Below are 16,648 nucleotides of genomic sequence, written 5' to 3'. Positions count from 1 at the left end.
CAGGTGATGTTTTTTTCAGATGATCATGATTTTTTCTTTTATTCTGTGAATGTGGTGAATTATATTATTTTTTTATTGTGGTAAAATGCACATGTTTACCACTTTAACACTTTTTAAGTTTACAGTTCAGTGCCATTGAATATATTCACAATGTTGTGTAACTATCACCGCTGTCTCTACCCAGAACTTTTCCATCATCCCCAACACAAACTCCCCATGACCCTCTCCCCCTCCAGCCCTTGGCAACCACCATTCTACTTTCTGTCTCTATGAATTTGCCTATTCCAGGTGCCTCATATAAGTGAAAGCATACAATATTTGTCTTTCTGTGTCTGGTTTCTTTCACTGAGCATAATGTTTTCAAGGTTCGTTCCCAGTTGGTTTTAATGAGCAGCCAAGATTGAGAAACCACTTGTCTGGCTCCACAGCCGCTCACCCCTGTTAGTGTGTGCTGTTTCCCGCAAAGAGCTGCCCTTGGCCCTGGTTCCAGGCACCCTCCTATGGCAGTTTGCAATACCTGGTTCCTCTGGGAAAGATCCCGGACCCTGTTAATCACTCACTTCAGCAACTCCCCATCACTAGTGAGTATGAGGCACCTGTGTGCTGCTGTAAAAGCCCAAGCTTCTCTAATTACTACCTCGGTCACTTTGGGCAGCCGTCAAAATCTGTGCCTCAGTTTCCTCATCTGTAGGTTGGGAATATAGGATTATAATGAGAATTAAACTAATACATCTAAAGCACTTAGAAGAGTGCCTGGTACCTAACAAGCACCTACCCATTAAGTGTGTGTTAGAGAGATAGCAGCCGAGAAACAGAAGAGTGCATGGTGGGGTGGGGGTGGTGTGATCTGGAGGATGGGGGGTGGGGAGGGGCTGTTGATGTCCACGTAGCGCTACTGAATTCTGTCTATAGCTGTGTTGTTTTCTTGAACAAGTTATATCTGAGTTGGTTTTCTTGTCCGTAAAATGCTAATGAAAATACTATACCTCCTTGATTCTAAGTAACACTATTTACAAATTTTTTACATGTAAACTTCTCTGAAATGATCTGGGGGTGTGGTTAACAACTGATACCCCCCCTGAGAAGCTGTCATTAAATGAATGGATGACCTGCTACTCCTGCATTTATGGTAATATTTACCCAAAAAGGTTCCTGCAGGGATTTAATGAGAGAGCGTATGTGAAAAATGCTTTGTAAACTGTAAAACATTATTCAGATGTGAGATAATGTTTTCAAAAATGGAAAAGAGTAATAATTTTGTGTAGAACAAACAGGATGTGTTGTAAAGCACTTTGTGAATTGTTAGGTGTAGCATATCTTAAGGGGCATATATGGGCCAAGTTTGGCTAGGTGATTTCCCCTGTGAAGTTTCTGTTGGTTTTGCTTCTCTTGAGCAGTGGGAGGGCACTAAAGTGATTTTCATTCTACAGCTGATTTTCTCATCTCATCTCTTACTTCTAGCAGGAGCGGGGTAAGGGTTGAGCTTTAGTTTTCTCATCTGTGATGAACTTAGCCATAAGTCTTTCAGGTTGAACCATTCCATGGGGCAGTAGTACTGTGTCTTGAAGTTTAGTCCAAAGTGTGCTCCTGACTGTGGACCCTGGACAAATCTGTGCCTCAGTTTCCCCATCTATAAAATTGGGTTAGGCTACTTCTAATGGCCCTTCCAGCTTCACTCTTCCAGCATCCCCTAGGATTTCACAGGTGGGTCCCCGTGTTCCTCACTGGAGGTCTGTGAGGAATAGCTGGTGATACTGGGGAGGCACGTGTGCTGCTGCTTGGAGGGTTCACTCTAATTGCCTTTGTCTGTCCTTTAGGGAACATCCCCGGCTCGGCTGTGCTGGTGTTTGACATCCATGTGATTGACTTTCACAACCCTTCAGACTCCATCAGCATCACCTCCCACTATAAGCCCCCCGACTGTTCAGTGCTGAGTAAGAAGGGGGATTACCTCAAGTATCACTACAACGCCTCGCTTCTGGATGGGACCCTGCTGGATTCCACGTAAGGGCAGCCAGGGACGGGTGGGGTGTGAGCCTGGCAGATAACAGTCAGTGTTCCAACAATCCTCCTTTTCTTTTCATCCTGTACTGGTTGAGAGCTTTTATCTTCACGCCCTTTGTGCTGAGTATCTCAAGTGTACGTCGCTACTCTGGTGCATTGTTCCAAGAGTTCCCTATGAATGGTTTCATCCTGCACCCGTGAAACTGTCTTTCTGCAAAGCAGATCTCATCTTATCCTGCTGTCTTTAAAAATTAACCCACAGATAAAATCTAAACTCCAGAGCCTGGCACATCAGGCTCTCTTGACAGCTCTGTTCTGCCTCGCCAGTCTCATCTTCTGCTGAGGCCCGTCTTCCGCCTCCCAGGGGTGCCATGTGCAGTGGTGCAGGATGTGCACTGCTTACACCCTTCCTTCTGGCCAGCTTCTGCCCTGGCTTAAATGTATTCCCTTTTCTCAAAATCTTTGCTTAATTCCTAGGAAGAATCAACTGCTCCCATTTCTGTAGTCTCATAGTCTCATAATGTTTTATGTATTACCTGCCTTTTAGTTATTTTTGTTTCTATCACTGGTGCTGGTCTGAAAACCTTAGACACCCAACATGTTTATTCATATTATTCCTTACACCTAGCCCAGAGCATAGCACAAAGGGAGTATTTTATAAATGTTAAGTGATTGAGATGAATCTGAAAATATATTACTAGGAATCAACAGTGTATACTAGTATCATACAGGTAAAAGGAGCTTTCCTTCTTATGTATCTGAATCTTCAGAGGTATCTATAAGTTAATACACTATTCTCTTCTTTGGGAAAGAAACATTTTTGGCCTTTCTTTTTTTAAATTTTATTTAGTTTAGGCTGCATTGGGTCTTTGTTGCTGTGCATGGGCTTTCTCTAGTTGTGGCGAGCGGGGGCTACTCTTTGTTGCAGTGTGCCGGCTTATTGCAGTGGCTTCTTGTTGCGGAGCACAGGCTCTAGGTGCGCGGGCTTCAGTAGTTGTGGCACACAGGCTCAGTAGTTGTGGCTCACGGGCTCTAGCGTGCAGGCTCAGCAGTTGTGGCATGCGGGCTTCAGTAATTGTGGCGCACGGGCTTATTTGCTCCGTGGCATGTGGGATCTTCCCGGACCAGGGCTCAAACCCGTGTCCCCTGCATTGGCAGGCAGATTCTTAACCACTATGCTAACAGGGAAGTCCTTGTTTATTTGTTTATTTTTGGCTACATTGGATCTTTGTTGCTATGTGTGGGGTTTCTCTAGTTGCGGCGAGCGGGGGCTACTCTTTGTTGCGGTGCGCGAGCTTCTCATTGTGGTGGCTTCTCTTGTTGTGGAGGACAGGCTCTAGGCAGGTGGGCTTCAGTAGTTGTGGTACACGGGCTCAATAGTTGTGGCTCATGGGCTCAGTAGTTGTGGCTCATGGGCTCTAGAGTGCAGGCTCAGTAGTTGTGGCTCATGGGCTCAGTAGTTGTGGCTTGTGGGCTCTAGAGCGCAGGCTCAGTAGTTGTGGCGTATGGGCTTAGTTGCTCCGCGGCATGTGGGATCTCCCTGGACCAGGGCTTGAACCTGTGTCCCCCGCATTAGCAGGCAGATTCTCAACCACTGCGCCACCAGGGAAGCCCTCAGTCTTTCTTTATGTCTCCATATAAGTACACCCATTTTTGTATTGAGCCTGACTTAGAGTCCCAAGTTTAGTCTTGAGGAGAAAGAAGGGCTTCATATAAATTGTGCTACTGCCTTTATTCTAGATGCAGAGGGTCTTCTCTCCCTCTCACGCGTGCCTCTGCCTTATGGCTTCAGGTGACAGAGTGTGGCTGGGGAGAGCCAGCGTGCAGAGCCTGAGGGACATACTGCTCGGAGCATTCTCTCTGGTGCTATGACATCCGGTATCGTCAGGCAGTTAACGTATTTCATCAGATATAAAATGTGCTGGGTGTTAGAAGCATCATTTTATGTGTCTCAAGAAAGTAAGAACACTGCCAAAAAATAATGAGATGATGTCAATTGTAAGATGTATCCCAAATCAAGAGATATTAAAATGTGAAAAAAATATGCATTATAGAATCAAGGAAATATGTTCTAGGTTCTGGGGCCCAGATTTACAGGGACCTGGCTTACAACAAACCTCTTTGCACTGATGACTAGGCAGTGAGGAAGAAGCATGGCTTGTAGTTGTTTTGGGATCAGGTGAGCTTATGCATGGGAAAACTAGGTTAGAGCAGTCTGTAAGGCCGATGGCTGGCTGTCATTGCTCTGGCCAACGTTCATATTCTTGTCTGGTGCTCCTATGGCCTTGGAAAGGGAAGTGGGGGTGGGAAATGAACAAAGGAATTTCTTCTCTGGTGGGTTCAGGATACGCTTCTCACGTGGGGTGGGGAGAATCAGTCTTCCTGCTTCTGATGTGTGTTTGGCGGATGCACAATATTGTTACAGAGCATCCGGGAGCCACGTGATGCTCCTTCCTCTTCTCAGAGACTCCATTCTGAACCACTTGAGTCATTTGTGTCACGTGTAAATCGACACGGAAGAGCAGTGTCTGGGCTTCCCTGCTGGTCTCCGCTGGGTGGAAGCTTCAGAATAATGGGATAATGGGAAGTGTGGCAGGAGACTGCTTACCTGGGTGTGGGAGAGGAGCTCCTTCCGGAAGAGGGGATCTGGTGCCACCCCAAGCCCACATGGGCTCTGTAAACAATGAGGCAGGTGCTGCTGTGGTTGCTGGTTTATCAGCGCTAGGAGAATCCATGATGGAGAGGATAGAGCGGAAGGTGGGTGGAGAGCCAGAGCGGGCAGCCTGCAGGCAGGAAGCAGGAAGCTTGCAATGAATGGGAAGCCGGGAATGCACGGAAGGAATGAGGAGAATGTCTGAGAGAAAAACTTCAAAATAAAAAATAAAAATAAAATGATGACTTGAGGAAAAGGAATCAGCAGGGTTTTCAGAGATAACACATGAAAACAAATTGCTTGCTTGGAGGATTTTTTTTTTTTAATTTTATTTATTTATTTTTGGCTGTGTTGGGTCTTCGTTGCTGCTCGCGGGCTTTCTCTAGTTGCGGTGAGGGGGGGGCTACTCTTCATTGCGGTGCGTGGGCTTCTCATTGCGGGGTTCTCTTGCAGAGCACGGGCTCTAGGCGTGCAGGCTTCGGTAGTTGTGGCATGTGGGCTCAGTAGTTGTGGTGCACGGGCTTAGTTGCTCCGCGGCATGTGGGATCTTCCCAGACCAGGGCTCAAACCCGTGTCCCCTGCACTGGCAGGCGGATTCTAAACCACTGTGCCACCAGGGAAGCCCTTGGAGGATTTTTTTAACGTATGTTGAAACTGGCCTCAGAGAAGAGTAAACATTTGTTATTTGATAACTAAATGAGTTCTCAAATATTCTGTAAGACTTTGAAACCCAGTAGTCCCACGGGAAGTTCCCCACGGTCCCTGGAGAGAGGCAGTGTGAGGGCGCCTCTGTGCCGCTGACAAAGGAGGGATTGTGTGGGGGGCAGGACAGAGGACGCGCCTGCCCTCCCGCAGGCCTGGGGCCAAGGCATCCTGTGCCAGAATTGGCTTTGTTTCTGCTTCCTCCCAGGTAGGACAAATGCAAACGCGGTTTTAATTTGCTAGCTCCAGAGAACCAGCCTGGCCCTGGGAACCAGCTTGAGGAGGGAAGGAGGCTGCGGCCCTGCAGCCAGGGGAGGCTGGGAAGCCTGAGAAGGGGAGGCGACCACAGGGGCAGTCCCTTCCCTGTTGTCACCACATGGTGATGGACATCAAGGGGGCGCCAAGATATCCAGGAGGCTTTTCTTCCTTGCCATGGAAGAACATTCCCACTGTTTGCCTTTAGGATGTGATAGGAATGCCATCAATTTGGAAATAGATTTACTTTCAGTTGTGAATGAGGTGATTGAGCCAACTTTTATTTGTTTAGATTCCCCTGGGACCTTGGGCATCAAGGATAATTAACACCATGGCCCAAGTTCACAGTTATTTTTCTGGAGTCATAGGCTATTACAGGCACAAGCACTTCACACTCTCAAGGCCATCCGTTTATTGAGCTCTTCATGCTTGCTCTCTGCCGTGCCAAGCATATTATTTACTATTTGGAACCTGTGCAATAGCTGTTATTATCTCCATTTTATAGATGAGGAAAACTGAGACATTATATTTCCTAGGGCCAAATTAAATTTGACCAGGATCCAAACTCAGGTCTTGCTGAATCCAAATCCCAGGGTCTTAACTACATTATATATTTTTTAAATTCTCATGAAAATTTCTGACTAGCTACAACACTGACTAAAACTTGGAGAAAAATTGCAAGACCAGTACAAAGAACTTCCCCCCCCACCCCGAACCATTGGTGAGAAGGTTGCCACTATGATGTCTGTTCACCTCTGAAAACTTTAGTGTGTATTTCCAACAAACATGGACATTCTCCTACATAATTCAGTTAAAATCAGGAAGTTAATGTTGATACATTACTTTTAATCCTCAGACCCCACTTAAGTTTTGCCAAATGTTCCAATAAGGTCTTTTAAAGCAAAAGGATCCATTCCAGTATGTCCAAAACTCTTGAACTCTCGAACTCCCTTAGTCTTCCTTTGATTTTCACCTTGACACTTTTGAAGATTACAGGCTGGTTGTTTTGCAGAATGTCCCTCAATGTGGGCTTGTCTGATGTTTCCTTATGATTCCATAGGGGTTCTGTATCTTTGGCAGAAAGATCACAGAAGTGGTATGTTCTTCTCAGGAGGACACTCTTAAGTACCAGTGGGTTGATGGCCTAACCGGGGACTCTTCTGTTTCATTTTTAGGTGGAACTTAGGTAAAACGTATAATATTGTTCTGGGATCTGGACAAGTCGTGTTGGGAATGGATATGGGTCTCAGAGAGATGTGCGTCGGGGAGAAACGGACCGTGATCATTCCACCCCACCTGGGATATGGGGAGGCTGGTGTGGGTGAGTATGCAACAATGTTTTATAAAAGGTGTTTGGGGCACATGTTTTGTCTGTATTTTGTGCTTATTTAGAACAATATGCTTCTTCCATTAAAAGACTCTGTGGGACTTTTTTTTTTCAAATTTATTTTTGGCTGTGTTGGGTCTTCGTTGCTGTGCGTGGGCTTTCTCTAGTTCCAGCGAGCGGGGGCTACTCTTCCTCGTTGCGGTGCGCGGGCTTCTCATTGCAGTGACTTCTCTTGTTGTGGAGCACGGGCTCTAGGTGCGCAGGCTTCAGTAGTTGTGGCTCACGGGCTCTAGAGCGCAGGCTCAGTAGTTGTGGTGCACAGGCTTAGTAGCTCCGCGGCACGTGGGATCTTCCCGGATAAGGGCTCAAACCTACGTCCCCTACATTGGCAGGTGGATTCTTAACCACTGCGCCACCAGGGAAGCCTGGGGACTTTTATTTAAGTATTTAGCATTTTTGTTTCAAGACCCCGTGAATTCGGTGTTAGTGCCACGTTAATGGGATTAAGCAGGGGTTTCTGTGAAATAAACCTTGGCTCTTCAAACCCACATGTGGGAAATGTCCCTGAAAGGGCTTGCCAGGTGATTTCTCTTAGGTGAGCCAGGTGCTTCCTTGGGGAACTGTTTCCCAGGACAGTGGAATGCTGAACCTATAAGCTATCCAAGGAGATTTCCTTGTGGAAGAGATTGGTTTCAAGTTCTGGAAATACTGGCATTACGTCGCCCTCACAGCTGTTACGGTTTACTTCATGATTTTGGCCAAAATGAGCCCTCCTCATGGGGGTGGGTGGGAACCCCTTCTTTTTCAGTTTTTATGCCCCTGCTGTCTGGAGATGGAGGAGATGGGAAGTGCTAACTTATAGAAGTGATAGGCACTTTGGATTTTCTTTTTCAAAATTTTTAAGAAATTGTAAAAGATACTCTCTGCTAATCCCCCCAATCGGAGAAGAAACACTTTAAAAAATATGTTGTATATCCTATACGACCATGCTCCTATGATATAGATTATAGTTATAATATATAATTTAAAATAATGCACATTTATTTATAGTCACATACTTATAAGTTCTTTTGGACCCATACTATATATACTGTTCTAGAATTTGTGTTTACAAATCATATCCTGGATCATGATTTTAAGGCATACTGTATTATTCTTAAAGTTCAGCGGTTAGATTTATTCAAAAGTTCTACCATTGTAGTCTCTGCTAGTGGCTTTTAAACTTTTTTCACCAAGACACACAGTAAGAATTACATTTTATCTCCCAATCTGTGTTACACATAAGCATGCAATTTTACCTAATATACATATCCATTTAATTTTATATATAAAATTAAAACTAAGTTTCATAAAACAATACCTATCCTTTCTATGTGCAATGTACTCTGATTTTATTCTATCCCTTAATTTAAAAAAATGTTGGTCACCATTCTCTAAACTGATTTTGAGACTCACTACCCACAGTTTGGAAAAACCACTCGCTGATTGATGCTGAAGTTTCTTGCTTTCGCAAGAGATGCCTTCATCCATGAGGCAGCTAGAACCAGGGTGGCGGGGGGAGGAATAGAGGGGCGTGCCCTCCGCCTTGTCGCTAACGCCCCCTCCTCCCGTCGCTGCGGCAGATGGAGAAGTGCCCGGCAGTGCTGTGTTGGTGTTTGACATCGAGCTGCTGGAGCTCGTGGCCGGCCTGCCGGAGGGGTACATGTTCATATGGAACGGCGAGGTGTCAGCCAACCTCTTTGAAGAAATTGACAAGGACGGCAATGGAGAAGTTCTCCTGGAAGAGGTAACTGACCTTTTTGAAGGGAAGTGGGACCCAAGGAGCTCAGGGAGCCTCACTGGGCCGGGGTACCCACCCTGAATGTGAAGCCTTTCAGAGTGAGGACAGCTGTGCTTGCTTGTGATGCTGGTAACCTGCGTGCTTGTGTACCAAGCACTTGCACGCACACAGTCTCTAAGTTGAGCTCACAATTCCTCTTTGAAGAGACCGAGGCCCTGAGAGCTTCAGGGCTTGGCTCCAGGTCTCACAGCTCTGGATTCAGCTCTTCATTCCTGGGTGCTCACTGCGGCCTGCACTGTGCTAAGTGTTTTTCACATACATTATCTTGCTTGGCCTTCACAACAGCCTTGTAATCATCCCTATTTTTCAGAAGAAGCAGCTGTGCACAGAGAAGGTAAATGACTTCCCCAAGGTTGCACAGCCATCCAGCGGTTTGTACACATCCCCGTCTGGAGCATCTAGATCCTGTGTTGTTTCTCCTGCACGAGACACCCCTTTGTGGAACTGGGCAATGGAGTCCTCTGTCTTGTCACAGCCCCAGGGAATTCCAGCTCTCCACCTGTTCCACGTCTGCTTATTCAAGGACATGGCTCCAGCCTTCTCCCCTTTCTCTCTTCTGTCATCAACATTTCCCCAGCTACTGGATCGTTCACATTAGCCCAAGAACATGCTGCTGTTTTCCCTTCTCTTAATGCATCTTTCCATTTCTTTTATGCCTTTGCTCCCTTTACAGCAAAAACCTCAAAAGAGTTGTCTGTCCTCCCTGCCTCCAGTTCCTTTCCTTGTAATCCATTTCACACCCACTCCTGTTGGGTTTTTATCCCTCCACGCCACTGAACCTGGTCTCGCTAAGGCGCTGAACCTTACTTACTCTTACTTCAGCACAGCCGTCTCCTTTTTGAGACGTCTTCTTTCCCTGGCTTCCACAGCACAGTTTCTCTGTGTTCCTTCTACCTCACTGGTAGCTCCTTCTCAGGAGTCTTCTTCCTGGGCTCTTCAGGGTGGAGGGCCCCAGGCTAAGTCCTGAACTTGAGCTCTTCTCCCCCTTTACATCACTCCCTTGGTGGTCTCCTCCAGTCCCATGGCTTTACCATCCTTGTCCTGTGACTTCCAGATGGGCAGCTCCGGGCCCATCTTCTCTCCACTTCACACTCATGTATCCAACTGCCCACTTGATATTTATTGAACCCCCAATATCCACCCCCCCGAACTTGCTTCACCCAAAGCCTTCCCCATCTCATTCGATGGCATCGCTTTCCTTCCAGTTGCTCAGGTGAGAGCACTCAGTCATCTCTGACTCTCCTCTCCTTCTCTCACAGGCTAGAATAGATCTATCAGGAAATTATTCTAGCTCTGTCTTGAAAATATATCCAGAACCTGACCACTTCTCATCACCTCTGCTTCATAGCATCTCAGTCCAGGGCCCACCACCTCCCGCTTGGACCTCTACGAAGGTCTTCTTGCTCTCACCCTTGCCCCTCACAGCAGCCAGAGTGATTCTTCTAAAACACAAGTCAGAGCATGGCCTGCTTCATCTCAGAACCCTGCAGAAGCCTCCTGTTGGGCTGCATCCCGCAGGCCTGAAAGCCTTGTAGTTGCCCAGCCTTGAGACTGAAGAAAGAGCCTAGAGACAGCGACAGAGACATCAACAACTTATTGGACAGGGGTATCATACAAGTCTGCAGCAAAAGGTCCTGGAGCTACCCTCCCCCCCCCCCCCCCCCCGCACTGTGTACGGCAGACAGGAGGCAGGACATAACAGGAATCTTCGCTACCTGGGGGAGAAGGAGGCCACCATTTATAGGGGAACTGACGTCAGGTTGGCTTATCAGTTACCAGGGAAACCAGCAGCTGGGGCATGTCCCTCACAGCCCCAGGTTAACGACCATCAAGAGGGCAGAGGTTTCCCTTTACTAAACTAGCAGGTGGAGCCATTCTGGCCTAAGGACTAGAACAATCACTAGCTGGGGCAGGGGGCAAGCACGTTCTTGTGAGTAGGGTGTGGGTGAAGCAGGGACTAGTCAAACAGGGGATGTACAAAGACAAGAGAACAGCCATCTTGAGTGGCCTGACCATACATCCCCCTATTTCCAGTCTTTGCGGTGGCCCACAAAGGCCCTACAATGGCCCTCCACCGCCTGCTCGCTGTAACCTCCTCTCCAACGACTCTCCCTTTGCTGTCCTGTAAACACACCGGCCATGTGTCCACCCCGGGCCTTTTTACCAGCTGCTCTCAGCTCAGAAGACACTTCCCCTAGATAACTGTTGGGCGTGTTCCCTCACTTCCTTCAAGCCTTTGCACAAGACTCTCTTTAGCATTAGGGTTTTACCCTGACCACCAAATTGATACTTCAACCCGTTCCCCTAACTGCACTCTGGATCTTCCTTACTTGGCTCTACTTTTTCATTTTTCTGGAGCATTTTACTTTCTAAGTTAACATGTAGTTTACTTACTTTTTAAATGTTCCTTTTTAATCGTGTATCTTGTCCACTAGCATATGCTAGAATCGCAAGGGCAGGATGTTTTGCTTTTTATTGATATATCTCCAGGGTCTAGGATGGTGCTTAGCACACAGTAGACGATAAGTTTTTATTGTATGAATGAATGAATGAATGAATGAATTCTTAGAGGCGAGGGTGGTTAGGGGATTGGCCTTTGGTGGAAAACTAAGTGTTGATTTGGGGAAAAGGGATAGTTCCAGTGGCTGCTGTGTATTGGCTGCCTGGGACCTAAGGGCTCCTGGAGTCATTTCGGCAGGGGTTTTTTAACCTGCATCTGGAGGAAAAAACCCGGGTCGTGTAGTTCAGAAGATTTTGTCTGTTCTGCTGGCTCAGACTCAAATTCCAGCCCCATCGCCCTTGGGCTGCTCTGTTCAGGCTCCAGCTTGGTGTTCTCAGCTGCTGTATCTCATGGTCTGTCCTGCCCCTTTCTCTCCAGTTCTCAGAGTACATTCATGCCCAGGTGGCATCTGGCAAAGGGAAACTTGCCCCTGGATTCGATGCTGAGATGATTGTGAAGAATATGTTCTCCAACCAGGACCGGAATGGAGATGGGAAGGTCACAGCTGAGGAATTTAAACTCAAAGACCAGGAGGCAAAACACGACGAACTCTAAACCTGATATGAGCCACTTGTGTGATGCCAAGCCCCCTGTTGTGGCAGAATGTGCAGTGAGGGTGCGAGGGTCTCTCAGAAGGGGAATCGTCAGCAAGTAGTAGGTGGGTCATATAGTACCTGGGACATACATCGGGGTGGGTTGATACACATGGTGAGAATTCTAGGCTGATGCCGATGATACTAGAAAAATCAGTGCGGGTGCCTTAGCATGGGTTGTATAGAATATTGAAAATGCTGCATTGTCAGCAGTTGTTTTGTGAGCCTTCTGGGTAGTTTTGTTATTAAAGGGAAATAGTGTCATACAGAAGTTATAATCATCTTGGAGAGAACAGAAGAAAATGTGTCTAGGATATTTACATAAAGAGGATTAAAAATGTTTTTAACTTGCTGGTATTGTAAAATTATTCTCCAGATGGCTAGAAGAGACAGAGGGCATGCCCCAGCAGGATTCCCAGACAGCCCCAGAAGTTTTCCCAGTGCCCCGTATGGGCCCTGGTAATGCCCAACCTCCACCGTGCCTCTACTCACACACACACACAGACACACACACACACACACAGGTGTGCTCTTCTAGTTAATCATACCCCACCTCACTGTGGTCCTCCTATTGGCTAGGTAACTTGGAGGTTAAAAAGAAAATCAGTGGACCAAACAAAAGGCATCTTGGACCATGAGTAGAGAATTTGATTCTGCATTTGTCACATAAGATTATCTTCTTCACTCTTGCTTATTCCCATCACTCTATCCCATAGCACCCTCTCTTCTCGCCCTGAATCCTTTGCTCAGATATAGATACATGTAGGGCTGGTGGCTAAGCCTAGCTCCAGGGTATCTCACTGTGGCCAAGATGGAAATGTCACCCCAACAGGTGAGCATAGACAAAGTGACATACTTCTGCCTCTCATTCGTGTCCTAGAGAGGGAGGTGCCCTAAGGCCTGGGAGTCTCTCTCTGCATAGGAGAAGGACACTGTACCTGCTGGCCTGTCCCCATGTTATGCAGTAACCACCTTGCTGCCTCATGTCCTCTGTTCCCAAGTGGTGGTGGCACTCACCCTGCAGTAACCAATGATTTTCCTTTTGAAACAGCTTTGTTTTACTAATTTAAACTATTTTGTACTGATGTAGCCCTGAGATAGATAGTTCCTGAAAATGCTGTGCACTCATTCAATGGAATAAATGTTGGAAGATGACTTTTTCATAAATAAAATATTGAATTATATCATCAGGTTTTGTGGTGTTTTATTTGAAGTCTCATTTTTCCCATGAGAATACACCATGCCATCAGAATCCCCTTGATAAAAACTCAGCAGGACTGAATTGGAAGAAGTGGAAGATTGCTGTACGGTATATGGGGGATGTATCAGTCAGAGTCCTGGCTGGGAACACACCCTCATGTGGGACTTCTGAAGAGAAGCTAATGAAAGTACTCTTTACAGAAGCATGGGCAGGGCTCAGGGGGCCCAGTAAGGATGTCGAGGTACCCATGACTGCTGTTGGCCAATGACAGTAGGAAGCTGTTCCACCCCTGGGCCTGAAGGGTCCAGGGGAGCCTGGGCGGGGCTGCCTGGTAGGAGCGGGTGGGGGGATGCAGCCACTCCCAGCGCTGCGGCTGGCAGTGGAGCAGAGTACTGAGGGAGGAAACACCCATCCTCTCTGTCCTGCCACTGGCTCCCATTAGCTGAAGCCAACCCGAAGCCAGAGGGCAGGGAGCTCAGGGGCTGGTGTTCTCAGGGATCAGTGTTTTGGGGTGCAGAGGAAGGCGGAGAATGACCGGTTGGGGTTGGGTTGGGAGCAAATGGAGAATAACTGGCACATGTATAGGGAAAAAACTATACATATATGGCTTTCTAAAGAGCAAATGTTCTGGTTTACTCTTTGCAGAAGCAACTTCAGGGACTCTGTGTGCTTTGGGGAGGGGAAGGAGGTGCCCATGGCCTTCCTGGCTGTTCCCGAACCCTCTTCTACGGTGCACACAGTCACTCAGCCTTTTCATTTAACAGAATTCCTTAAGTGCACTAGATGCGTTTATGATCTGCTAAACTGAACTGCTCTTTGGAATGCATTTGACCTGTAGCACTTCATTACGCTTACGTATCTTCATGAAGATAAACATCCTGTGCTTGTTCTCTACCCTACATCTTTAGTTGGTCCTGTTTGAATATCTTCACTGGCTGTTTTCTATAGTGGTGGAGACAGGTTGGCTGAATAAAAAATAAGTTTCTCTAGGGAAATTAAGGACTGTGGGCCTTAGAGCTTCAAGAATGAAGGGTAACTTTAGCTTGTATCTGTTTTTGTATTTAAACTGCCTACCTGACTGCTGAGCTGGAACGCTGGTCTTTTCTGGCCTTCAGACTCAGACTGAAGTCTTGGCTCTTCTTGGGTCTCTGTCCTGCAGGCTTTTGTTGTTCAGCTTTACTGAGGTATAATTAACAAAACTGTAAGACATTTCAAGTGTATGTGATGACTTGACATAAATGTACACTGTGAAAGGATTCCCCCATCTACTTAAATTAACACATACATCACCCATCACCTTTTTATTTGAGAACGTTTAAGTTCTACTCTTAGCAAATTTCAGCTATATGACAGCGTTATCAACTATAGTCACCATGTTATACATCAGATCCACAGACCTTATTTATCTTATAGCTGAAAGTCTGTATCCTTTTTTGTATCTCCCCCACCCTCTAGGCCCTGGTAACCACTTTTTTACTGTTTCTATGACTTCAACTTATTATTTTTTGATTCCACATATAAGTGATACCATGCAGTATTTATCTTTCTAAACCTTTGGCTTGAGTGCTGCCTGGCACTTCCATTCTTTCCGTTGCTAAGGGAACGTATGCATTTTGTTAAGGAAGTTGGCCTGACTGCAAGATTATACATAGGCACTTTAATATCTTAGGTTTCTAGGAACAGAGTTGCTTTCTTTGAAGGCTTTTTCCCTTGGATATCTTAGGGTCTGGAGTCTTTTTATAAAATAAGAATACTGCTCTCCATTATTTATTGCTAGTTGCAGATATTATTAAAATAGTGTTTGATTCTGTGTGGTCATCCTTAACGCTGGAATTTCAATAGGTCATGGGAATTCCTTCCAGCTTACAGTGGCCATATTTAAATCTCATTGAAATGCAGACAACATCCAGATTTATAATTGCCAAAATTTCTCCTCTGAGCTCTAATCTGCCTATGGTATCTTCTCCTGTATATCTCACAGGCATCTCAAACTGTGTGTTCAAAATAGAATGTATATTCCCACTCCCTTCCCAGCACCTTCCATCCAAGCCTGTTCTCCTCTCTCATTCTTTTGCACCCATTCGCTCAAACCAGACACCTGGGGTCACCCTATTCTCTCACCCCACATGTTTAATCCAACAGCAAGTTTTGCCATTTCTGAACTGGTAATGGCTAGAAGAGGCTGTAGAGACTACTCTCATGGCTTCCATTTTAAAGGGAGGTGACTGACCTATAGTCTTAGCAAAGGACTGAGCAATGACTAGAATGCAGGTCATAACTTCAGTATTCTTTACACTTACACCATGCAGTGTGCTTATTTGTGGAAGCACATTATAAATCCTTTGGAAAATAGCCAATATGGCAAGCTCTAATAGCAAATACAGGAGTAAAGAGCTCTCATTAGATAAGGGATTCCCAACTTTTTCTATGTGAAAAAGTCCTCCAGGTAATTGATACTCCCATGCCATGCTATCTGCTTTAAAGCAAGAAGCTTGGTTTTGAGTTCCATTCTGGAAATACCCAAGCAGGGAACAGTCTACTTTGTGCCACCGAGTACTTTGCTTCACTGTTTATTATAAAAAGGAGAAGTAGTGATGGAAGATAAGGGTGGGCTGCAGGAAAAAGGTTTGCATCACAAGACCTTGCCTCCCTACCATATTCGACTGGACTAGAGATTGCTGACCACACTAGATGTCCAGAACCAGCTGGATCATGCTTTGTCTGTATCATAGCTCACATGCTAAGAAAACCAATTAGTTGCTCATAGACTCTGCAGTTCAAGGGCTAGAGTCAGGGTCAAATTTGTCACAATGGTGGGCTTCCCTGGTGGCGCAGTGGTTAAGAATCCGCCTGCCAATGCAGGGGACATGGGTTCGAGCCCTGGTCCGAGAAGATCCCACATGCCGTGGAGCAACGAAGCCCGTGCGCCACAACTACTAAGCCTGCGCTCTACAGCCCGTGAGCCACAACTACTGAAGCCCGTGCGCCTAGAGCCCGTGCTCCACAACAAGAGAAGCCACCGCAGTGAGAAGCCCGCGCACCGCAACAAAGGGTAGCCCCTGCTCATCGCAACTAGAGAAAGCCCGCACGCAGCAACGAAGATCCAACACAGCCAAAAATAAATAAATAAAATAAATAAATTTATTAAAAAAAAAAATTTATCACAATGGCAAGTCTAAGCCTTGTGTAAACCATTATGGGGCAACCAAAACTCAGAATGGGAAGTCAGACTGCATAGAGGAATGGCAGTTCCCAACCCTGAAGTACTCTGTTTTAGTCATCATGAGACCCAGCTACATTTTGTTTTCTGCCTATGGCTATTTCTGAAACGCTTAGACTTTCAATATAGTACCTCCTTTTACTAATATTTTCAATGGGGGAAAACAATTTTCCTAGGCCCCAGTATTTTCTGAAGGACAGATTAAATTTTCTCTGCAAAACTCTTTTTATTTTTATAGTGTGTAAACCTGAAAATAATCTAAATAGCCACTATGACAAGGACATTAGGATTCATACATCACACACAAAAACATGGCAGGTTCTGTTGAATGAATAATAATAGTCTTGACAGAA

The 16,648-nt window shown here is 46.1% G+C and overlaps 1 protein-coding gene across 1 annotated transcript in view; it reads left to right on the top strand.

Moving 5' to 3' along the window:
* FKBP9 (FKBP prolyl isomerase 9) overlaps window positions 1-13,064 on the top strand; it is a 42,301-nt gene extending 29,237 nt beyond the window's left edge. Inside the window, exons 7-10 of the mRNA XM_057549695.1 lie at window positions 1,818-2,004; window positions 6,790-6,935; window positions 8,564-8,727; window positions 11,660-13,064. Coding sequence (XP_057405678.1) covers window positions 1,818-2,004; window positions 6,790-6,935; window positions 8,564-8,727; window positions 11,660-11,836 — 674 coding nt within the window. The 3' untranslated portion in view covers window positions 11,837-13,064. The remainder of the gene's footprint in view (window positions 1-1,817; window positions 2,005-6,789; window positions 6,936-8,563; window positions 8,728-11,659) is intronic.
* The last annotated feature ends 3,584 nt before the right edge of the window (window positions 13,065-16,648 follow it).

Source organism: Balaenoptera acutorostrata, chromosome 7 (assembly GCF_949987535.1).
Source record: "Balaenoptera acutorostrata chromosome 7, mBalAcu1.1, whole genome shotgun sequence".
In the NCBI taxonomy this organism is placed as follows: domain Eukaryota; kingdom Metazoa; phylum Chordata; class Mammalia; order Artiodactyla; family Balaenopteridae; genus Balaenoptera; species Balaenoptera acutorostrata.
This window is presented reverse-complemented; position numbering and strand designations above follow the sequence as displayed.